Source organism: Eubalaena glacialis, chromosome 15 (genome assembly GCF_028564815.1).
Source record: "Eubalaena glacialis isolate mEubGla1 chromosome 15, mEubGla1.1.hap2.+ XY, whole genome shotgun sequence".
Lineage (NCBI taxonomy): Eukaryota > Metazoa > Chordata > Mammalia > Artiodactyla > Balaenidae > Eubalaena > Eubalaena glacialis.
In genome coordinates, this window is record NC_083730.1 from 73592146 (window position 1) to 73614825 (window position 22680).

The 22680-nt window shown below is 55.9% G+C and overlaps 2 protein-coding genes across 20 annotated transcripts in view; one reads left to right on the forward strand and one right to left on the reverse strand.

Moving 5' to 3' along the window:
- SFI1 (SFI1 centrin binding protein) overlaps positions 1-16893 on the forward strand; it is an 83143-nt gene extending 66250 nt beyond the window's left edge. For 3 of the 13 annotated variants that reach the window (XM_061169614.1, XM_061169613.1, XM_061169623.1), the window contains 17 exons: positions 4516-4597; positions 4915-5093; positions 5785-5860; positions 6368-6463; positions 6877-6953; positions 7786-7888; positions 9079-9175; positions 11629-11789; positions 12225-12299; positions 12847-12921; positions 13013-13189; positions 13263-13525; positions 14143-14247; positions 14350-14563; positions 15705-16042; positions 16515-16626; positions 16704-16893. In XM_061169614.1, the coding sequence (XP_061025597.1) occupies positions 4516-4597; positions 4915-5093; positions 5785-5860; positions 6368-6463; positions 6877-6953; positions 7786-7888; positions 9079-9175; positions 11629-11789; positions 12225-12299; positions 12847-12921; positions 13013-13189; positions 13263-13525; positions 14143-14247; positions 14350-14563; positions 15705-16042; positions 16515-16626; positions 16704-16808 (2335 nt within the window). In that variant the 3' untranslated portion in view covers positions 16809-16893. Of the gene's footprint in view, positions 1-4515; positions 4598-4914; positions 5094-5784; positions 5861-6367; positions 6464-6876; positions 6954-7785; positions 7889-9078; positions 9176-11628; positions 11790-12224; positions 12300-12846; positions 12922-13012; positions 13190-13262; positions 13526-13886; positions 13971-14142; positions 14248-14349; positions 14564-15704; positions 16043-16152; positions 16330-16514; positions 16627-16703 lie in introns of those variants that run through there. The other 10 variants (XR_009697355.1, XM_061169617.1, XM_061169616.1 and 7 more) reach the window with 10 other exon arrangements.
- Positions 16830-22680, reverse strand: part of PISD (phosphatidylserine decarboxylase) — a 40784-nt gene continuing 34933 nt past the window's right edge. For 6 of the 7 annotated variants that reach the window (XM_061169630.1, XM_061169625.1, XM_061169627.1 and 3 more), the window contains 6 exons: positions 21524-21689; positions 19842-20078; positions 19526-19664; positions 19147-19293; positions 18721-18881; positions 16830-18135 (listed from right to left, as the gene is read on the reverse strand). In XM_061169630.1, coding sequence (XP_061025613.1) covers positions 17911-18135; positions 18721-18881; positions 19147-19293; positions 19526-19664; positions 19842-20078; positions 21524-21637 — 1023 coding nt within the window. In that variant the 5' untranslated portion in view covers positions 21638-21689 and the 3' untranslated portion in view covers positions 16830-17910. The remainder of the gene's footprint in view (positions 18136-18720; positions 18882-19146; positions 19294-19525; positions 19665-19841; positions 20079-21523; positions 21690-22680) is intronic. The other variant, XM_061169626.1, reaches the window with a different exon arrangement.

Below are 22680 nucleotides of genomic sequence, written 5' to 3' on the forward strand. Positions count from 1 at the left end.
TTTGTAGTATAATTTTCAGTCAGGGAGTATGATACCTCTAGCTTTGTTCTTTTTTTCTCAGGATTGCTTTGGCTTTTCGGGGTCTACCTTTTGTATTTTTTAAAGTAGTTCTAGGAATTACAGTATGCATCATTAACTTATTACAGCTCTATTTAGAATACTATTTTTTTTTTTTTTTTTGGCTGTGTTGGGTCTTCGTTGCTGCACGTGGGCTTTCTCTAGTTGTGGTGAGAGGGGGCTACTCTTCGTTGCAGTACGCAGGCTTCTCATTGGGGTGGCTTCTCTTGTTGTGGGGCATGGGCACTAGGTGTGCGGGCTTCAGTAGTTGTGGCATGTGGGCTCAGTAGTTGTGGCTTCCAGGCTCTAGAGCACAGGCTCAGTAGTTGTGGCGCACGGGCTTAGTTGCTCTGCGGCATGTGGGATCTTCCCGGACCAGGGCTCGAACCCGTGTCCCCTGCATTGGCAGGCGGATTCTTAACCACTGTGCCACCAGGGAAGCCCTATTTAGAATACTACTGTACTACTTCATGTTAAATGTAAGAACATAAAAATAGTAAAATTCCTTTCCTCTTTATCTTGATGGTATTTGTTGTCATATATTTTGTGTCTACAATACTTTTTACCCAATACAATGTCATTATTTTTGCTTTAAACCGTCAGAATTATTTTTTAAAAATTAGGAGAAGAAAAAATATAGTCTTCTATATTTACCCACATATTTTCCATATCTGGTGTACTTTGTTTCTTTCTGTAGATTTGTGGTTTTTATCTGTATCATTTCCTTTCATCCTGAAGAAGATCCTTTGGCATTTTTATAGAGTACAGGTTAGCTGGAGATGAACCATCTCAGCTTTTGTTTTATGCTCATTTCACTGTCTCATGTTTAAAGGACTTTTCCCTGGCTATGGAACAATGAGTTGATTTCTCCATCCCCTCACTTCCAAGTGTTTTTAAGACAGTGTTCTGTTGTCTTCTCACCTCCATTATTTCTGATGAAAAGTCACGTGTCATTTGTATTGTTTCCCTGAATGTAATCTGTCTCTCTTCCTTTCCTTTTAAGATGTTCTTACCAATCTTTGGTTTTCAGCATTTAGGGTGGGATGTATTTAGGTGTAGTTTTCTTATGTTTGTCCTGCTTGGGGTTCACTGAGCTGCTTGGATCAGAGGTGTCACCCCACCCCCACTCCAGCCAAATTTGGGAAGTCTTTTATTTCTTCAAGTAATTTATCTACCCTATATCTGCTCTTCTCTCCTTCTGAGACTCAAATTATACTATGTTAGACCACTTAATATTGTCCCACAGGTCACCGAGGCTCTGTTCAATATTTTTCTTCCCTTTTTCTCTCTGGTGTTTGGATTGGATGCTTTTCTGTTGATCTGTCTTCAAGTTCAGTGGTCTTTCTTATGCAGTTTCTAATTTGTAGCCCATCCAATGACTTTTCTACTTCAGATATGGTACTTATCAATTCTAAGATTTTCATTTGCTTCCTTTTTTTTTTTAAATTGTGGTAAAACATGTAACATAAAACTTACCATTTTATATTTTAAAAGATGAAGTTTGCTCAATATTTTATGTATTTATTACAATCACAAAAGAAACAACCAAAGAGGAATTGTAATTATTAATTTTTTTAAAATATAAAATTAGTTTCATTTTGGTGTGAAGAACATGATTTTAAATATTTCAGTATAAAGTGGCACGATTTCTGTAAAGGTAATTAATTGTCTTGTCATTTGGTGTTTCTGTCTACTGTATCATTTGATAGTTGGAAGTATTTCAGTCAAAAATGAGTTGTGGGGGACTTCCCTGGTGGCACAGTGGTTAAGAATCCGCCTGCCAATGCAGGGGACACGGGTTCAAGCCCTGGTCTGGGAAGATCCCACATGCCGTGGAGCAACTAAGCCCGTGTACCACAACTACTGAGCCTGCGCTCCAGAGCCCATGCTCCACAACAAGAGAAGCCACCGCAATGAGAAGCCTGTGCACCGCAACAAAGAGTAGCCCCCGTTTGCCGCAACTAGAGAAAGCCTGCATGCAGCAACAAAGACCCAATGCAGCCAAAAATAAATAAATAAATAGATTTATTTTTTAAAAATGGGTTATCCACACAGCATCACAGCAGACAATAAAGGCTGAGAAAATGGAAGGAAAATGTGGAGAAGAGAGGAATGGGAAAGAATTTATCTTTTAATCTTAATCCGTGAATATCTCTTGGACCTAAAATAAATAAGTTATATGTCTTAGTAGCTATTATTATACTGAAAGGAAAGACTTGCCAAAAGGATATAATCTTTCTTAGTTCAGAGAGAAGTTACGTTTTCAAGATGCTTAGTTTATTAGTCTCCTCAAATCTTTCCTCTTCAATTTGTTTGGCTTTATTTTCCATTTACTTTTAAATTAAAACATGTATATATACATATGCATCTATTTTCAGTTCTAATATTCCACTGAAATAAACTCTGAATCATTAAGATAATTTTTTTTAAAACTTACCATTTTAACCATTTTCAAGTACACAATTCGGTGGCATTAAGTACATTCACAGTATTATACAGTCATCACCACTATCCACTTCTAGAACTTTTTCATCATCCTAAACAGAAACTCTGTACCCGTTAAGCAGTAACTTTTCACTGTCATCTACTCCCAGCCCAGGTAACCTCTAACCTACTTTCTGTCTCCGCAATTGCCTATTCTATGTACCTCATGTAAGTGGAACCATAAAATATTTGTCATTTTGTGCCTGACTTAGTCCACTTAGCATGACATTTTCAAGGTTTATCCGTATTGTAGCACATGTAAGAATTTCGTTCCTTTTTATGGCTTAATAATATTCCATTGTATGGACATACCACAATTTGTTTTTCCATCCATGTGTTGATAGATAGGTCAGCTTGATAGATAGATAGGTTGTTTCCACCTTTTGGCTATTGTGAATTATGCTGCTGTGAGCACCTGTTTGAGTCCCTGCTTTTAATCCTTTTGGCTATATACCTAGGAGTGGAATTACTGGATCAATATGGTAATTCCGTGTTTAACTTTTTGAGGAACCACCAAACCATTTAGTTCTTTTTTTGTAGTTTGTTTCTCTTATGAGAGTCCCTGTCAACTAATTTTGTTCATCTTTTCATTAAAATACAAAACTTAAATATAATAGCTCTTTTTAAGTGTTTGCCAATTCCAACATTTGGGTCATTATTTTCAGCTTCTTTTCGTTAAAGTGTGTTGCATTTTGTTCTGGCAGGTGGTGGTTCATGTTTATTCTGGTGGTTCCTGTTGATCCTGTCCAGTGTGGTTTTATTCTTTCTTTGTGTGGGTCTTTTTTGATTTTGTCTTCAGGGTTAGGGCATGACTCTTATTCCTAGGGCCTAGCCTTTCTGAGTCTGAGGTTCCCAGCGAGGTCTCTTCACTCTGACTAGGCCAGAACTCCCTCTCCCAGCCCTGTCCAACCTCTGGTATCTCCATTCAGCTCTTAGCTCTGCAGCAGCTGCTCTGCTAGGGCTTGTGGAGTCTGCTTGTGCAGCCTCATCTGTGGAGGGCACAAGGTGTCCATGAGCATGCCTGGGGGTGGGGTAGGGTCGCTACCGCCCAGGCCTGGGAAGGCCACACGTGTCCACCCAGTTCCTCCTCTCTGGTCTCGAACTCCAGTCTCTGCCTCAGCTCAGTGAGACTGTCCTGCTCTCCTTGGACTCCCTCCCCTGCCCCCAGTGCCCAGAAACTGCCCCCAGGAGAAGGCCTGGGCAGCCAAGGGGCTAACCTTGCATGTTTCCCATCTCTCAAGGATCACAATCTGCATTGCCTGTTGCCCAGTGCCTGGAAACAGGTGCTTCATATATCTTGTCCCATTTTGTAATACACATGGCTGGAGGGCAGGCCTAGGACCAGTTGCTGTGTCGTGGCTGGAAGTGTTTTGAGTGGTGTGTCTGATGGGTTAAATGCCAGGGGAGCTGTCTTCTTCTGTCCCCCAGTGTCCTGATGGCTTTGCCGAGACACAGCCCCTGCAGGCTGTTGACCAGTCATCCCAGTGTTGCTTTTGCAGGTTTTGATGTCATTATGGTGTGCAAGTGGGCAAAGGTGACAAACCTGTCTCTCTCTTCACCTCCCCTGGAATACTTGTTTAAAATTCCGTTTCCTGGGGCCCAGCTCAGCTTTGGGGGTCTGGCATCTGTTTTTAACTACTTCCCCCAAGAATTTGTGTAGCAGCAGCCTGGCTGCTCAGCATGGACTGGAAAGACTTTCACTGTGAGCGTCGAGCACCATTGGTAATTCAGCGTGGGGTGGATGAAGAAATAGGGTCTCAAAGTCTGAGTCTTTTTTGTACCATGTGGGTGAGGCCAGAAACAACGTGGAATGTGTTGGGTCATTTGTGCGTTTTTTGTCTATTGTCTGCTTTCCTTCCTCCCCACCTAGGCTTATTTCGCTCTTAATGGCAGCTTATAAAAGAAAAAATCCAATTATTTGGAACTTCTCATTCTTTTGGAGTTGTTTACTCTTATTCATTTGGGTTCTTTTAGGGTGATGTTAGAGAAGCAGTTGTTTGCACTTTGGTGTCAGAAGATATCTCAGCATCGAGAACACCGCTTGCAAGAGAGAATGGTAAGTGGTTCTCCCCTAGGAGGTACTGGGACCGGGAGGACCTGCTTCAAGCCTTTGCACTCACTGCCTCCCCTCCTAGGACGCTACCCAGACCCAGACCCACCCTGAAGGGCAACCTGCCTGTGACCAGGACTCACGAGGCAGGGGCAGGGTCTGGGCATCTGTTTCCTTTGTCAGTGGAGTTTACAGATGGCGTCTGGGCCAGAGCAGCTCTTGCACATCCAGTTCTTCTGCCTTGGTCATCGTTTGTGGCCTGCAGACTCCCTGGCTTCTGTATCGCCTCCTACTTGACCCATTCTGATCTCTCCCTGCTGCAGGCCATACTCCACGCAGAGCGGCAGTTTCTGCAGAGGTCCTGGTCCACGTGGTGCCAGCAAGCAGCAGCACATCGCCTGGAGTGGCAGCGACAAGCAGTGGCCTGTGCCCACCACCGCCTCAGGTGGCTCAGGAAGGCCTTCTGTGTCTGGAGAGAGAGTGCCCGAGGGCTCAGAACAGAGTGAGTGGCCGCTTCTGCCTTTGAAGCCCTTCCCGGCTCAGGGCAGCTTTGACTGCAGTAGCAGCGCTGAGCATCAGTCTGAGGGGTCGTGTTAGCCTAGACTCTGGTCTTAAGTTCTGGAAATTCAACTTGAAACAGTCTAAGCAAAACCGGGGCTGTAGGGAGAGGCTCCTGGGGCACCACATGGATCTCTGGGCTCAGGAACTCGGCTGGTCAGACGTGCCTGTGGATCTTAGGTCCTGTCCATCAGCTACATCCTGCTTGCTGATTGGGGCCCATTAGAAGCAACCGTGCCCAGGGACAGGTCGTGGCAGTTTTTACCTCGCCATGTGGTTAAGGACCAGGGCAGGTGCCCCTGTGTTCCCTGCAGGCGTCATCCTGCCTTGGTTCCTCTCTAGATCTACTTCATGCTCTGAGGGTCTCTCACCTCTCAAACTCTGGCCACATTTAACCCCCTCCTCAGTTACCTGTTACCACATGAATACAGAGCCCTGTGAAGTTGTCCACAAAAATTTGATTTTATGTGTGCTTTTCTGGGTGGAGAACCTAAATCCTTTGGCAGCTCTTCTGAAAGGGTCTTGGTTCCCGTCCATGTTGAAGAACCACTGAGCAGGGGCCAGGGGCTACGAAGGGGTGCCCCTCGAGAGGGCCCTTGCAGGGCCTGGGTTGATCACTGACTGTCTCCCCACAGGAGGACGGGCAGGGCACGGGCTGCACGGTTCCACGCGGCACAGCTCCTGTGTTGGGCCTGGAGCAGGTGGAGGGAGGTGAGGCTTTGGCACAGGCGCGGCCCACGTGGGGTTGTGGGCAGGTGGAGCCGTGTGTCAGGCTGACTCAGGGCGAACATACGGTCTCCTCCACGGTCCCTCGGAAACCACCTGCCTCTGAGTGTCGGGAGGAGGCCAGGTGGCAGGTGCAGTGCTAACCTGGTTTTATGAGATGATTGGCTCACAGTTCCATGTTCTGTTAGGTGCCAGGCTGTTCTTCCGTAATGCTCTGAATTTAAAGTTCCTGGTCTAACTGGTCACAGGCATCCTCTTCAGGATGAAAAATGTTAAAGCTGAAATTGGTTAGCATTTACCCACAGGCAGGCACTTGCTCCCTATGATCCTCACAAACCCCTAAGAGGAGCATGTTTATAGAGGAGGATGCTGGGGCTCGGAGGTTAATAAGCACCTTACCCAAGCTCCCCCAAACGAAGTGTGAAACGGAGGCACGTCCGAGCCCTCCTCGGCCCCGGGCCCACAGCGGCCAGCTGTCTCCTGTGTCCACAGCGCCTGGCCCTGCACAGTGCCGAGCAGCAGAAGCTAATGCGAGCCGACCTGCATCGCCAGCACACCTTGCAGTACAGGGCGCTGCAGACCTGGGGGGTAGGAGATGCTGCTTTCCTCCAAATCTCCTTGCCTGGTAGGGAGGAGGATTCTGGAGGCTTTGTTTCCCTTCCTTGTTCTTCCTGCCCCTCCCAAAACAGAGTAGTAATTCCACAAGACTCAGGGCAAGTGCCCTGGCCAGTGGGTCTTACACTGCAGAGCTAAGTTCTCCCATCCTTGCCCGGGGTACCAGCCTCACCACCAGAGGGGCTCCTTGTCCAGGGGTCCAGTGGTTGGACTCAGCAGGTGAGAGCTTAGCAAGTCCTCTCCCTGTTGTTGGGTGGGCTCCTGCCCGCTCCCCGCCCTCTGTGGTGAGCGCTCTGGGCATCACAGCCCCTGCACCTCTGCGGCTGCCTGAGAGTGGGGAGCGGTGTGGGCCTGGGGCAGCCTCCAGTCCTCCTGGTCATCTGCAGATTTACCAGAGCCGGGTGCGGAGCGTCCTTCAGGAGGTGGCAGCCAGGGAGAGCCGGCACGAGAGGCGGCTGCTGCGGTGAGTCTCCACGGCCCCGGCCCAGCCTGAGGAACAGGGAACAGACTGCAGACCCGGGTGGGTTGGGGGGCCCTGACGAGGGCCAGGCGATGGGGCCTGGCTGCCTCCTGCTGCTCAGAGCGTGGCTTTGGCTTTTCCACAGCAAGCACCGTTCCCTGGGCCCCTCGTGTCTTGCACCCGCACTGTGTGCAGAGTGGGGCCTCTGGGAAGCAGCTGCGCCATCTCCTGCGTGTCTTGCTAGTCTGAGCGCCTCTCCCTGCCCAGTTCAGACCTGCAGGTTTCGCCTTTTCACCTCCTCTCAGCACCCAGTCATTCCCCCACCCCCGGCTCTCCAGGCCTTTCTCCCAGCCTCTGGGACCATCTGTGTCTCTCACACCCGTGGACTCACTTATACCCCTCGGCTCCACTGCCTCCGAAGCCTGTCCCACAGCTCCTGCTGAGCCAACCTCTAACCTACTCCCTCCCTCATTTCCGCTCTTTCTTTTCCTGCCTCTGTGTTTGTTCAGCACGTGCTGTTCCAGGCTGCCCGTGCCCTTCCTCCATTTTCCCTGTCTCCACCTCTCTTATCATGGATGCATCACCTGTGTCATCTTCACCTGGAAACGGCTTAGTGTTCCCCGTGGTGCGTGAATGCACGAGGCCGCAGTGCCTGTGGTGCTCCCACGGCACCTGCACAGAGCAGCTCAGCCGTGTGCAGGGTGTGCAGTCAACATAAACTTGGCTGTCAGCGCGACAGATATGCTTGGGCATGGGGAGACCTCGATTCAGGACCGGGCTGAAGAGCCTCGCACTGTTCACACCCATATCACCCTGTCCCCCCATGTACCTGCAGGGGTGCATTACGTCGCTGGAGAGAGAATGTCGTGGCCCAAGCGGACGAAGCAAAGAAAGCCTCTCGAGCAGCAGCTCACTACAGAAGGACCCTGTGCTCCAAGGTGAGCCCTGGCAAGCCAGCTGGTCGCCGGGGGTGGGGGCCGTGTTCCTGTGAGAGGGTGGTGTGGGATGGCTCTGGAGGTTTGAACTGAATGAGGAGCCTAGAAAACGAGATGGCTCCCTTCTCCAGTACGTACAGCTGTGCCAGCAGGTGGGTTTATTTACTTGTTTATTGTACTGAATTATGAACCAATATCCATTAAAACAAAAGCATGGCATGTAGTGAGTATGAACCAGCTCTTACCAGAACCAGTATTTCCCACACACGTGGAATTTTCCGCTGGGACAAATTGTGTAGGTTACCACACCTCTGTCCCTTTGTGTCGGCACAGGATGCTTGGGTGCCCCCCTTCCCCCATCCTGCTCATCGGCCTTGCGGGATTCGTGGCTGTGCGGGCTTTCCGTAGAGCATCCAGGAATGTGAGGTCATTGGTCATTGTCGCTGGGAAGTGGCCCCCAAAATGCCACTTGGTGTGGCCTGGGCCCACGTGCTGGGGGAGGAACATGGCTATGAGAAGAAGACGTGTCACTAGACAGGGGACTCAAATGACATGACAGAGGTGGTCCCTGGACTCTGGGGTGTTTTAGAAGAAAGCAGTTCGCTGGGAGCCCTGCACTGGCAGGCTGGGGCTGGTGCTGACAGCTTTGGAGCCTCCACAGATGAGTGTTAATTACACATGGTCAGGGCCCAGTCTGCTCTCAGGAACGCTCCGAGGCCAGCATGTGTGTCCCCTCCCCTGGAAGGACGGTCAGGACTCTGCTTGGCTTCAGGGCTCAGAAGGGAGGAGGCCTTTGTGGGGGGATGGAGTTCGTGACTGTTTGGGGAGCAGGCGCCAGGCGTCCCCTGTGTTCTGCTGCTGTGATTTCGTATGTACCTCATATGTGAAAGTGCGTGAAACGTAAGGCTTCCACTTAACAAATAGTAGAATGAAAGCCCACGTGAGGACTTGACTTCTTCGTGGCACGGTATGAAGTTTAGCTCCTCTGGTCCCGTTGCCTGAGATACAGGGCTTCCCGCGAGGGTGCTGGGCATGGTTGCCTGCCATCTGCGTGGACGGCGGGCGCTTCCTGGAGCATGTGTGAGTGCCGTACGCCTGGCCTCATTCCATGAGGAGCTGCCTGCAGAGCTGGGGTGACCCTGGGGAGTCGGGACATGCCGTGATCACCCCTCTATTCTTCTTCTGCCCCTTAGGTCCTGATCGCGTGGCGGGAGGCAGTGTCAGTGCAGATATACTACCGACAGCAGGAGGGCCAGGCTGTCAGGGACGCCCAGGTGGCGCTGAATAGGGGTAAGCGGGCCCGGAAGCTGAGGAGAGGCCTGTGAAGGACACAGCTTTCTTTATTCTCCCAAGGTGCTTCCCCTCAGTCTCTGTCTCTTTCTCGTGTGTATTAGCTTCATGTTGCTGAGGTAACCAAGGACCACAGACTTTAAAACAACAGAAAATTGTTCTGAGTCCAAACTCAGGCGTTGGCAGGGTTGTGCTCCCTCCGAAGGCTCTAGGGGAGGCCCCTTTCCTGCCTTGTCCAGCTTCTGGTGGCTCCCGGCAATCCTTGCTGTTCCTCAGGTTGTAGACAGGTCACTCCAGACTCGGCCCTGTTGTCACGTGGCTGTCTTCCCTGTGTATCTCTGTCTCTCCTTAGAAGGACACCAGTCATACGGGATTAAGGGCCCGGGCCCAGCCCACTTCAGCTGTCAGTTACTGCACTGCACCGACCCTCTGCCCAAATAACATCAGCTCTGAGGTTCCGGGATGGACGTGAACTTGGTAGGGAGTAACTGACTATTCAGTCCAGTACATCTTCACTTTCTCTTCCCAACTGATTGCCAACTAGTTTATATTAAAATGAAAGGCCAAGGCTTGAGACCTACAGAGAAATGCAGACACGGAGCTGGAACGGGGGACTTGGGGGTTGCCGGGGTGGGGCGCTTTGATGGGAAGGTGGCGGCTTCTTGTCAGGTCAGCCCCGTCGTGTCAGAGTCCGCTTCCTTGCCCGTTTAGGGAGCAGGGACTTGCCTGGTTGGCCCCAGGTAGTCCCGTGACCTGCTGTACAAACAGCCTGGGAAACGGTCTCTCTGTTCAAGAGACGCATGGAAACAGAGGCCCTTGGCTCTGCTGCGGGGAGTCTGATGCTCTAAAGAGGCAGCTCCTATTAGAATAAATGAGAAAACAAATGGAAATGGTTTAAATCAGACCAGAGAGAAAACGGACCAAGTTGTTAAATTGGCTTGATAGCATTTGTTCCAGGACAATCCACTTAGGTTTGGTTCTGACTAGTTCTTGTGTTGATGAACACAGATTCTGCTTCCCCCTGAATGGAATCCTGGGGTCCAGAATCCCACACCTGGTCCACCCTCAACATGCTTCTCTGTGTCCTCAGGCTGCCCCTCGCCCCAGAAACCAGGGCTATGTTTCTAGTCATTCCCAGGAAAGATGCCGAGGGGCTCAGCCCATCCCTGGTCTCTGCTTGGACCAGAGCTTTGGCACCAGCGCTGCGTGGGCATTCCAGTTTGGGTCAGGCGGCCGCGGTGGGGAGGTGACAGGCACAGGACACAGCTAAAGCTTCTTCCCTCCGCTGGCCTGCGGGTGGCAGCTTTCCTTAGGCGGGGTGGCAGCACGTGGCTGGCCCTGGGCTCGCTGTGTCCATTAGGGCTGGTACAGAGGACCGGGGAGACCATGTGAGAAGACACTGTGTTGTCAGCACACAGCAGATGTGCAGTCAGTACCTGTGGGACCGTGTCTTGGCTTAATTAAGGCCTCTGAGTCTCAGGCACACCTTGGCGGTCCAGGGCTGGGCTAGGTGCTGCAGGAGGACAGAGTCGTGGACACTCATGCTGATCGGTGCTTGAGAGGTGCAGGCAGGGCCGCCTGCTGGCTATGCGACCTCGGGCACGGCCTCCTCTCAGCCTTGGTGTCTCCGTCTGTGGATGGGGATGATAGTGCCTGCCTCTGGAGTTGATCATGAGGGTCCAATGAGGCTAAGATATCCCCGCGTAAAGCAGGACCTGGGAAATTTCAGCACTTAGTACTAATGCCTCCAAGCTTGTGAACGTGGCTTTCCCTGCCCACCTCGGGCAGGTCCTGGAGGACACCCCATCTTGGCCTCTGTGCCTTGGGGTCAGCCCTCTTCTGTTGTCTCTAAAAGAAACTTCTCTTGGGGCTGAAGAGGAGGAAAAAAATCAGCAGAAGAGAGTGCTTGCTCCCTCAAGAGAGAATCTGGTGACACAGATGCAATGCAGGATGTGGCCCCTGCCTGCCTGTGGAGCCCGGGCAGGACACGGCCAGCAGACACCTTGCTTCTCCCCAGCCTGTCTCAGGCTGCCTGGGCCTCTGAGCCTCGTTTTCCTCCCTGGAAAATGGGTCCACTGCCTCCCACTCCCTCAGACCCAGGGTCTTCTCGTTCATGTGCCCAGCAGCATCTTGCGGGCAGCTCCGCTGGGGCCCTGGCACACCTGCGGTCGTTGTGCACAGGCTTATGGCTGGGGGCGGGGGGTCCTTGGAGGGCCCAGTGGTAAGCAGCATATCTGGTTCCAATCAGGGTGTGCATAGTCACTGAAGGTGGGTGGCCAGAGCTCTCCTCCCAGAGTGGCTACCGTCCACACATGGTGTCTCACCGAGTGTGGGCTGACACCCCAGTTCTGTCCCCACACAGCCTTCTCCACCCTCTAAACTTTCACCGTTGCATAGTCGTCCATATATTGATACTTCCTCCAAAAGAGCAAACTGACTCCGACCCACCTTAGGCTGTCTCAGGACCTGGTTTCGGCGCTGGAGGGACCGCAGCCGGAGCGCAGCCCAGCAGAGGGTCCAGATGGAGAGGGTGGCGCAGCATTACCGCCGGCAGCTGCTGCTGCAGGCCATGGCCCGGTGGAAGGTGCACCATCTGGGCTGCATCAGGAAGAGGGTGAGGCAGACGGCAACTCCCCGAGTTCCCCTGTGCTGCGAGGCTGTCTGGGCCAGAAGACCGCATCGCGGGGAGGAAAGGTCTTCCCAGAAGCACTTACTGCTTCCGTTGTGGATGCTGGGTGGTTGGAGTCCTGCGGGTGCAAGGGTGCCCTTCTGGGTGTTCAGTGAAGGCTGGGGAAGCCGGCCTCCCAGGTGGAAGATGGCTCAGCAGAGAACCTGGTTCAGTGTGAACCATGCCTGTCAGAGCTGGGTGACCTACTGAGGCATCTGGACACCCGTCTGGGGCAGGAGGCGCTTGGCTTCAACCAGGATGACTCCTGGTGGTGGGAGGATGGTTCACTTGGGCCTGGAGCCTGCACCGCCCACAGGGGCTCCGGGTGTGGGCACCTGGCTGCACCAGGCACACAGCCCCCTGTGCACGCTTTGTCCCCAGCTTCTGCAGAGACAGGCTGCCCAACTCCTGGCCCAGACACTCAGCCGGACCTGCTTCCACCAGTGGAGACAGCAGGTGGGAGCCGTGGAGAAACCCCTTCTCGCTCCCCCTCCTCCTGCTGCCTCCTGAGCCCACCTCTAGCTCATCATTTCTCATACTACCCTCTTCCCAGGGCTCCCCCACCCCCAGCCACCTCCTGGCACCACCAGCTTCCTTCACTTGGAATCTGTTTAAGGCCAAGTCACTTCAGGGCCATGTTTCTACAGTGCATGTTGAAAACTTGTCAGGGTAATATCCAGAAATTAATAAGAAATGCATTTTAGGTTTTTGCCAAGGCCTTGATAAAACACCCGGTGGGGCTGCGTCCTGCTCAGTGCCCCTTCATGGGCCAGGTCCCTCTCACCCTCAGGCCCGCAGTGCAAGCAGTCCCAGCTTTTCTCCCTGGAGCCCGGTGCACTGCCTCACTGCTCCTGACTGCAGAGCTCCTGGCCTTTGTTCTTCCCAAAAGAGCTTCCTTGACCCCCCACCTCAGGGCAGGCCTGACTAGAGAGGGTCGGAGAGTGACCGGGGCCATGGGGTCAGGGTGGCCTCCCTAAGGGGACATTGCCTTTCTGGCCCGTAGCTGGCGGACAGGAGGCGGGAGCAGCAGAACACGGCACGGGCCCTGTGGTTCTGGGCCTTCTCACTACAGGCGAAGGTAATGGGCTCCCCGTCCCAGGAGAGGACCGTGCCCCGGTGGAGGGAGCCTGAGCAGGAGGGCTGGGCCTCACCTCCTCCTCTCCCTGGAGGTGTGGGCTGCGTGGCTGGGCTTCGTGCTGGAGATGAGGAGAAAGAAGGCGCGGCAGGAGCGGGCAGTGCAGGCCTACCACCAGCAGCTCCTTCGGGAGGGCGTCACGCGCCTCCTGTGCTTTGCAGCAGGCATGAAGGCCTTCCGGCAGCAGCTGCACGCCCGGCAGCAGGTGCAGGTGGGCCGGGGTCCCCCACCCCTCCGTGGGGAGCGGGTAAGCACTGCACGACCTGACCAGAGGCTGGTTGCAGGCGGCCCACAGTCTCCACCGCGTGGTCCGTCGCTGTGCCACACTCTGGAAGCAGAAGGTGCTGGGCCTGGGCAGGGAGCCTCAGCCCCCCACGTCCACTGTGCGCAGCAAGAGAGTGACGTTTGAGGGTCCCCATCCCAGCCACATTGCTGCTGGGGCTGGCGATGCCTCCCTGGAGACCAAGAGGACAACAGCTCCTCGTGGGCTTCGGGGAGCTCTGGACAGCCTGGCATCGGCTGCTGGGGACACCCAACTCCTGGAGCTGTGAGTAGCCCGTCCCTCACCTCTTCCTCCTCGCTTCCACCTGGGGCAAAGCTTGGACGGTACAGGAATGACACTGGGCCCCGAGGGTCATGGCGGAGCCACTTGGAACCCTCTGTACAGGATCCTGCGCCCCCATTCTTCGGCCCTAACCAGAGGGACCACAGCCTCTGTTCCTCCCAAGCATGGGAGAGAATGTACGGTTCCTTAGCAAAGGAATGGGCCGTCGGGCAGCCCCCCTCCTCCCCCAGACCTGGTAGTCTCCCCACGTCTCCCCTGACAGCCAGGAAACAGGTACCCTCTTGGAAACCCCACTTTTTTGTGACCTGGCCCCGCCCCACCCCCACATGCTGTGCTGCTGTAGCTGACAAGGGCCCCATCTCTGAGCCTGCTCCAGCCTGGTTGCCTGGGTCACGTGAGACAGTGTGGGTGGAGCACCCGTCGCCAGCAGGCTCACTGGAATTACCAGACGTTCAGTAGGGCGCCTGGGGCGGAGCCTTTCCTTCTCTCTTCAGTCTCCCTGTAAGATGGAAGGGGTCTGGATTACCCCGCCCCACAGAGGTCTGAGGCTCCGAGCAGCCCCTGGGCAGCGTGGAGGAACAGCCTGTGTTTCTTCCCAGCAATGCTGCCCGCTGGGCAAGAAAGCAACCGCGACGCCCAAGCTTCCTGCTGGAGCCCGTTCAGAGCCAGACGCCCCTGGGGTGTGGCATCCTCGGGGGGCAGGGGTAGGTGGTGTGATTCTGGCGACTTTAGGGCCGGTGGCCCCTTCTGTCCTGGTCCTCGGGAGGGTACCACGCCTGACCAGCTCCTGTCTTCCCTCTGCTCAGGCCTGAGGCACTGTGGGAGCATGGCCTAGGCGAGGTCCAGCCAATAGGCCTTGCGCTGACAACACCCTTCCTGGCAAAGGCCCAGACAGCACTGGACCCAAGCAGCCCCCTGCCAAGCGCCCCTGGCCTGAAGCCGCCGCCCACAGCGAGTACAGGCCTGGAGCTGCTGCCCCCTTCTTCCTTCATGCTGCGTGGGGCGGAAGCACACACCTGGGTAAGTCCCCCGGTTACCTGGGGTCCCGTTCTTTGGTCTGGTCTTCGTGCCAGTGCTCTGTTTTGTGCGCTTGGTGCTGTAGCCACAGCAGTACTCATTGCTTCAGGAAGATGCAGGGAGGCCTGTGCAGGGGTCAGTGTCCTAGGGGCACAGCAGGGAACAGCCCCCGAGGCCCATCCCTGTTCGTGACGCTTACATGGTGGTGGAGACAAAAGAAACCCCAGCATGCAGACGGATGAAGAGACTGCGGATCATGGAGGGTCATACAGGCCCTGGTGATAAGTCTGGACTTTAAGAACAGGAAGTTGTGGAAGATGGTTGGCGGCTGTGCTCGGGTCCAGCAAAGGGTGCTGGCGGCCGGGACTGGGGGGGTGGCTGTGGATGTCGTGGGAGGCAGACTAGGTAGGGCTTGCTCTGATGAGTCTGATAAGAGTGAAAGAAGGAATCCTGGATGGCTCCTGGGTTTCTGGCCTGAAAAGCTCAGGGAATGATGAGTTCTTTACTGTGAGAGGGAAGACAGAGGGTGGGAACCCAGCAGCTGAAGCATGATGAGTGTGTCTTGAACCTGTCAGATTTGAGGTAATGCAACAGATTCAGCCTGGCCTTCAGGAACAAGGTCAGGGCTGGAGATCAAAGTTGACAATTCGCAGCACAGGTTGAAGGTAAAGAACCGATGGGGTCATGGGGAGGAGTGGGGCCAAGACTCTGGGGCCTGTGACGTAGGAGTCAAGGAGTTCGGGCAAGGAGGTGAGGAAGCACGAGTGTGCAGTGGGCTTGGGCCCCCCAAGGAGCTGGTGCCTGACGAGCTGCGACCTAAGTGGGGGTGGGGAGAGGCTGGGGGATGGGAGAGTGTCCACTCCCACCAGAGGACATTGTCACCGGGAAGGAAGGGAGGAGGGTTGTAGCTGTGGTTGGACAAGAACAGTTGCCACTGAAATGCACGGTCATTGCAGGAGGGGGTGTGAAAGGTCAGTAAGGCTGGAAACAGCTGCTTGGGTGGTCATGGGACTCTCTATTGGTGTCAGGTGCTGAATGAAGGGGCAGGACCAGGTGAGCTGGCTGCGGCAGGGGCAGGTGTGGGGAACCCCAGCTCCCCACCTTTCTCCCGCTTCCCTGCTCAGTGTTCATCCTTCCTTTACAGCCATCAGCCCGGCCGACGATACCTGGGCTTTCGTCCCAGGCCCCTTCATCCCTGGCCAGTGTCTCCAACCCCCGTCTGCTCCTTCCTGGGGACTTCACAGGCACCAGGCCTGGGCCTGGCTCTGACACTGCAGGTGTATACCTGGGGCCTGTCAGTGCCTCAAGTGCTCAGGTCACTCCCGGCACCTGGAATCCCTGGGTTCAGCCTGGGCCCAGACGGGAGGATGGTCAAGATCAAGCTTATTCTCCTATTGCCACTGGCCACATGGACCTGGAGGCCGAGCTTGAGGGCATCCAGCAACAACTGCAGGACTACCAGACCACAAAGCAGAACCTCAGGTGAGACCCAGAAACCCACCTGGCACCCATCCATGGAGAACAGGGGGAGCTGTCTGCCTAGTGATGGCCCCTGCATGCAGGCGGCACCTCTCCCCTTCCGTCCTGCTCAGGAAGGCCCAGGTTGGCCTTACCTTCAGGAAAAGCTGAGCAAAACTTTACACCTGTGTCTTGTGGAAGCCGGTGGTCTACCGGGCGAGTGTGACTGACGCGGGATGATGCAGTGAGCCGCCCTGCTTTGTCTGGGTCCACAGCCCACGTACCCCACGCCCAGGCCTGGGACCCTCAATGTGAGCAGCAACCTTAATCAGAGGGAAGCGGGCAGGTCCCACGTGGCCAGTTCTGCGCAGGGAAGAGGACAGAGGGCGTTTCTGCCTGATGGTGGAACAGGAGCCCTTCTCCCTCCACCCACACCAGAAGTGTGCTGGGCCTCTGCCTGGGGCCAAGCCAGGCAGCAGGTGCGTTACTCCCTCAGGTCCTGCCAACGGCAAGCAAGCAGCCTGCGGCAGTGGCTGGAGCTGAGCCAGGAGGAGCCCAGGCCGGATGACCAGGAGGCGGAGCGGCAGGTTCAGGAAGAGCTGCAGGAGGTGAGACTTTGGGCAGCCCCGGGAACGGCTGCCAGGCGGGGCTTCCTCTCAGCCTGCCCCCCCCCCAACCTCCCCAGGTGGAAGCGCAGATCCAGCAGCTGGCCTCCAAATTGCAGGCCCAGCACCAGCCCATCCACACCTGTATCGCCCGTGTCCATGCCCTGCGGCAGGCTCTGTGCTAGTCACCACCCCACGTCCAGGAACAGAATGCAAAACTGCAGTGAGTTTATTTCAAAATGTTGCAATTAAATGAATTACTGTTCAGAAGTCTCCCACTTTTCATACAAAAATACTGTGCTACTGATACAGTTGAAAAAGTTTAAATGGCTTCTCCTGCAGGAGAAATTCACAGCATCCCCAGGAAACATGAAATCTGGCCCTGTCCCCACAATCAGTGGCTCCCTAAGGACTGAGTACCTGTTGCCTGGGGACGGATTTTCTAGGCACTGACATTCTCCCCTCCCCCACACATCAAATACACCACCAAGGTTCCTCTGCCTCCGACGTAAGCCCCTGATCAACAGCAGCAACTTTTCTGTATTTTACGTAGGTCTGGATACAGGGAGGGGGACCCAAGCTCTCCCCTGGCCCCAGCTGGGCCACCACCAGCTAGCTGCCTGCCCCTTTTGCTTTGGACACCACTGAGGGGGTTTGGTAATGGGTCCTGCTACTGGAAAGAGGACCTGCCAGCTCCGGAAGGGGCCTGCAAAGCACCAAGCCATTAGTGACCACCCTTGGAAGTTGATGGCAGAGTTGGAGGTGATGCATTCAGCCACAAGTGCAAAGAGAGAAGACAGCTTTTCCCAACAAGCAGGGTGGGGCGAATTTGGGAGCAGCTGCATTAAGGGCCCTGGTCTGGGACCCACAGTCAGTGCCAGGAGGCACCTCACCCCATGCAAGGGAGGCCAAAAAGCAGTGATAGGAGGAGCAGCAAGAAGGTACTTTACCACTTATCTTAAAACGGAAATCAGACCAACTGAATACTCTGCCAGGAGATGTAGGGTCTCCAGTTTATACAACACGTTAGAAAATCTCCAAGAGGGAATCAATCGTCCTGGCCTGCACTTTCTCTTCAGGTGGGTAGGGGGAAGATGTAGGTCTAGGACATGAGAGGGGCTCTGACAACCTTGTCTGCACCCTGGACAGCAGGGACAGAAGTCACCCAGGTCCTGCCTGGTCAGACCCGACGGTCCCCTTCCTAGATAGCCTCAGAGGTTCCCCTTGAAAAGACCCTCACATTTCTGTGGAAAAGACCCCTCAGCAGCTGTGGCCATGAAAGAGGCTCTAGAGAGAGCCCAGAGCCTCCCCGAATCGGATTTTCTGTCCCGCTTTCAGCTTGAAGTTGAAGTCCTTGGGGGCCTCGAAGATGAGCACAATGGTGGAGCCCAGGTTGAACTCGCCCAGGTGCTCGCCCTTGCGCATGGGGATGCCCTCCTTGTTGGTGTGCGTCACGAAGCTGAAGTCATTGTAGGAGCCCTTGCTGTACCGTGGGCTGTTTGTGTGCAGGTCCTGTGGGAGGCGGAGGCAGAGCACGTGGACCTTGAACACACCTCTGCCGCTGTCCCGAACCCTGTCCCCCACCCTGCTCAGAAAGGGAGGTCCGGACAGCAGCTCAGGCCATGGACCAGGCCTAACCTGATAGCCCCTGACCAGCTGTGAACTGGGGCCAGAGGGAAATGGAGGATTCAGACCGAACTGTTCACTAGTATGAACGGTGCCACAACACCAAGCCCCCCGCGGGGCTGAGGGGCAAACCGACACCAAGAGGGGAAGCTGCACAGGCACTGGCACCCCTCACACACTTGGCCTCTATCAGCATGCCCCACCCAAGCTCCCCTTGGGTTTCTGCAGAAGCAAAGTGCCAGGCAGGGAAGTTAATTCCCTCCCTCACCAGCCACCTCGAGACGGGTGGGTGGGGGATAAGCAGAGCAGGAGCTCAGGGCCCAGCCCCTCCTCGGGGCAGCTGCTCCGCACAGCCAGGCCTGGTGGGGGATGTGCCCTCCTAGAACTTACAGTCCCGATAGATCTGTCTGCACAGGAGACGGTGCAAGTGGCCTAGCCCTTGGGCTTCTGCAGGATCTGGGCTCTGCTTACCCGGTCAAAGTAGATGCGGATGGAGCCCACGTTGGTGGCCCCCACAGCCGTCAGTGAGAAGAAGCCGTGTTTCCAGTCCCCAGTCAGGACTACCCGCTCATTGTGGCAGAAGAGCTCTTTGATCCAGCGGGCCATGCCGGGGTTCACGGACATCAGGGAGCCTGTGGGGACAGACACTGCCACTCCCTGCCCATCGGGAGGACAAGCCTCCCAGAGCCCAGTGTGTCTACTCTGGGAGGGCCCAAGACCCACTATACCCCCATGTCATTCCAAATGCAGAGCAGGCTGGCCCCCAGGCTGCCCCTGCCACCCATGCCCAGCAGTCACCTCACAGCTTTGGAGCCTATGTCCCCTGACACCAAGAAGCTGAGGACCTCTATGAGGCCCCGAGGGGCAGGTCCCACCCACGTGCTGGCCCGGGCCTACCTGGGAAGTGGCGCCGGTGGGAGACAGTCCAGTCAGTGGGGGAATGGAAGCAGTGGTAGTCCCCGGGGGCCAGGTAGATGACGCAGTGGTAGAGCTCATTCCCTTCTCGGGTGACCAGCTGGCTCCTGAAGGAGCCACAGGAGGTGGCTGTGGGGCAGACACGAGCCAGGCGCTCACACAAGCACTTGATACTGCCCAACACGGAGCCTGTGTGCAGCCTGGACACTGGCTCCAAGGAGGCCTGAAGCTGCGGGCAGAGTAACTCCTGGTCCACAGGCCTCCCTCCCGGACCCACTCCCATCCCCACCCTCCACCCTCTGACATCCAGCGCAGCCACGCCACAGCACACCTGCCTGGCCGCCACCAGGCCAGGACCCACCTGGTGGGAAGGGCAGGTCCTCCGCGGGGATGCGAGGGCCCAGGAACGACTCCAGCGAGTAGGTGACCCCCTTCACCTGCTCCACCTCGCAGTTCTTCACCTGCCCGAAGTTGAGGATCTTCCCATCCGATGGGCTGATCTGGAAGGGCCAGGAGAAGCTGGCTGTGGGGGAGGGGAGGGGAGGGGACAGAGGGCAGGGCCACCTCCTCCTTGGGGTTTGGCCTGGGAGGAGTGCCCACCAGGCCACCTGTTCCTAAAGGCACAGGCAAGAGCTGCCTGTACGGAGGCAGGAGTAGAAGGTGGGGTTGGGCCTCACCACGCTGTGCAGGCCGCACACGGGCCGGGCCTGTGGCTTCAGCTTGCGCCGGAAGAACTCGCTGAGGTTCCGGTAGTGGTGCAGGTCCTCCACGGCGGCCTCCTTCATGTTAACCCCGAAAGTCCAGATGTACAGGCTGTAGACGGGCCTGCGCAACCAGTGCGGCAGCTCCACTTGGTTGAGGCGACCCCAAGCCCGCGACAGCAAGCGCGTCGGCACCGACTTGTACAGGGCCACCTGCAGGCCACGGGCAGGCGGGTGAGTCAGCCACACCGTGTGCTCACCCCCCAACCCCCCTCCTCCCCATCAGCCGGTACCCTCTCCCCTCCCCGTGGGGGCCACCTCCCGAGGCCTGAGCAGCTTGTCCCCACGAGGGCTTTGTGACATGGTTGTCTCTCACCAGGAACCAGACTGAGCTTCCAAATCTCTCACACACAGTACTGGCCAGGCCTATGACACAGTGACTTACAGCTCAGCTGTCAGCCATTTCCTGCAGAGTTCCCTCAGCGGCTACCCCACTCCCTCCCCAGTCCCCTGGGAGACTGGCCAGCACAGCCTCACTTCTTGAGGTGGGGAGGGGCAAACACAGATCTGACACGGTCACACAGGCTGTGGCGGGCAGTACTGCCCGAGTCCCAGACCAGCACAGAAGGGAGAGGCCTCTGGTGCGTGGGCAAGTGCACAGCCCAAAGCGCATGTGCTCGTCCCCCACCCCGAGGTTGGGGACTCTCATGCAGCCGGGCTGACCACTGACACCTGTGCTCCGAGGGCCTGGACACGCCCGCCGAGCCCGCCTGTCCACACAGCTGTCCCCACCTGGCACTCCTCCAGGAGGCAGAGGGGACTCGGCCTCTCAGTCGGACCCTCCAGCCAAACTCAGGGCCAGACAACCCAGAAGGGGAAGCCTCTTAAACCTCAGGTGCCTCTGCCATAGTGGCACGTGCTTCTAATGGGTGGCTGCTGCTTGCTGAACACAACCAAGACACCAAGTCCCCAAAGCATAAAAGCAATTCCATTCCAACTTTAAACACCTTTAAAAAGGCAATAAGTTAGCGGCTCCCAGCACTCCCAGCTGACACCCGTCCGCAGGGGCGGCCCAGGGCTGCCCTATGACCCCAGGCCTAATGCCCAGTGCCCCATAGGTGCCCCTGAGCTTTCAAGCCCTGGCAACGCCCACCTGGGCTGTCCAAGGGCCTGGGAGCAGGGTTTCCTCCTTGGGGCCAGCTTGCCTGAGAGCCAGGCGCAGTCAGGCCGCTCCCTCACGCAGCCCTGCCCGGGGCTCCTGGGTCCTCAAAGGCATCCTCACCCAAAGGGGCCCACACAGGCTCCAGCCTCCCTGAACCACCCTCTGGCGTCCAGAAATTAATTTGGATTCTTCTCAAAATCACCCCTAAGCTCTTTTCAGACACCATTTTCTGAATGCCCAATGTGGGTTCTTTCCAGAAGCAGAGTCCCCACATGGCAGAAATGCAGGCAAAGAGAGCAGGCAGTGGACGGTGGGCCGTTACAGTCACCTGTCTGCAGCCCACCCTCTCCACAGGCTCACCTTCCAACGTGACCCTGCCGGAGCGCTCAGTCCCCACAGCACCACCTCTGATCTGACAAATGTCTCCTCGGTCTCCTAGGCCCCAACCTCAGGCCTGCCTTGGGGGAGGCCAGGCCAGCAGCCCCTGCACACTTACCCTGCTCACGGGTCTCCATCCCACCCGGCTGAGTGGCCTGAGGGCGCCAAGGGGCAGGAGGTAGTAGAGGACCGTCAGGGGCCAGGAGCGCAGTTTCAGGGCAGGTTTGGACATGCAGCTCAGCTGTCCCAGCCTTCGCCTCAGGGCCAGCTGGGGGAAGTACAACCTGCAGGGCACATGTCCGCACACAGCCAGGGTCAGTGGAGGACCGGGGGCCCCACCTCACCCTCTGCAAGCTCGCCTCTCGATGGAGTCGGGCGGCACTGGCCAAACTCCTCCATCCCAACCCCACTCTGAGTTGGGGGCTTGGCTGCCTCTGGTCGGCGGACTCATTTCCCAGTCTCCCCACCTGCCTGTCAGCTGAGACACACAGGGTGAGGCACCTCTCAGATGGAGTAGCTTCTGAACCTGGCAGGGGCCCCGGAGAGGACCTTGGGGCTGAGTGCACCAGGAAGACGGTGCAGAGCCTGCCTTGCGGCCCCCTACCGGCCTGGGGCCAGCTCTGCCCACACAGGCTCCGAGGAGAGCTAGTCTGATCCCCCTTACCCCCTAGCAGCGCAGGATCTGGGAAAATCTCTTCATGGTTCCAAGCCTCTTATTTCCTCATTTGAGGGATTGGGCCTAACAAGATCACAAAGGAACACACACACAAACATGCACAAGCACTAGTGCGCATGTACACACACACACACACACACACACACACACACACACACACACACACACACACACACACACACACACACACACACACACACACACACACACACACACACACACACACACACACACACACACACACACCCCCCCCCCCAACAGCTACTGCTCCATCCATCCCCGTGGTCTTTCTGCATCAGGTCAGGTTCTCCAAAACAATCATTGGTGGGGATAAGCTCCCCGCCAACCCTCAGGCCACCTTCCAGGTCTGCTGGGGCCACACACACCTGACCCAGGCCCCTCCTTCCGATAAACGTAGGTGGGCCTTCCCCAGACCCCACCAGCTCAAATTCAGCGCATTCAGCCAGGCTCAGCCTCGGGGGAGCCAACTCTGGGATGAGCCTTTCCACCGGAACCCTGGCCCTCCTGAGGCATGACGCTGAGGCCCAAGTCGCCTTGCCACATGCCTAAGACCTACAAAGTGCTCCTGAGGCCCCAGT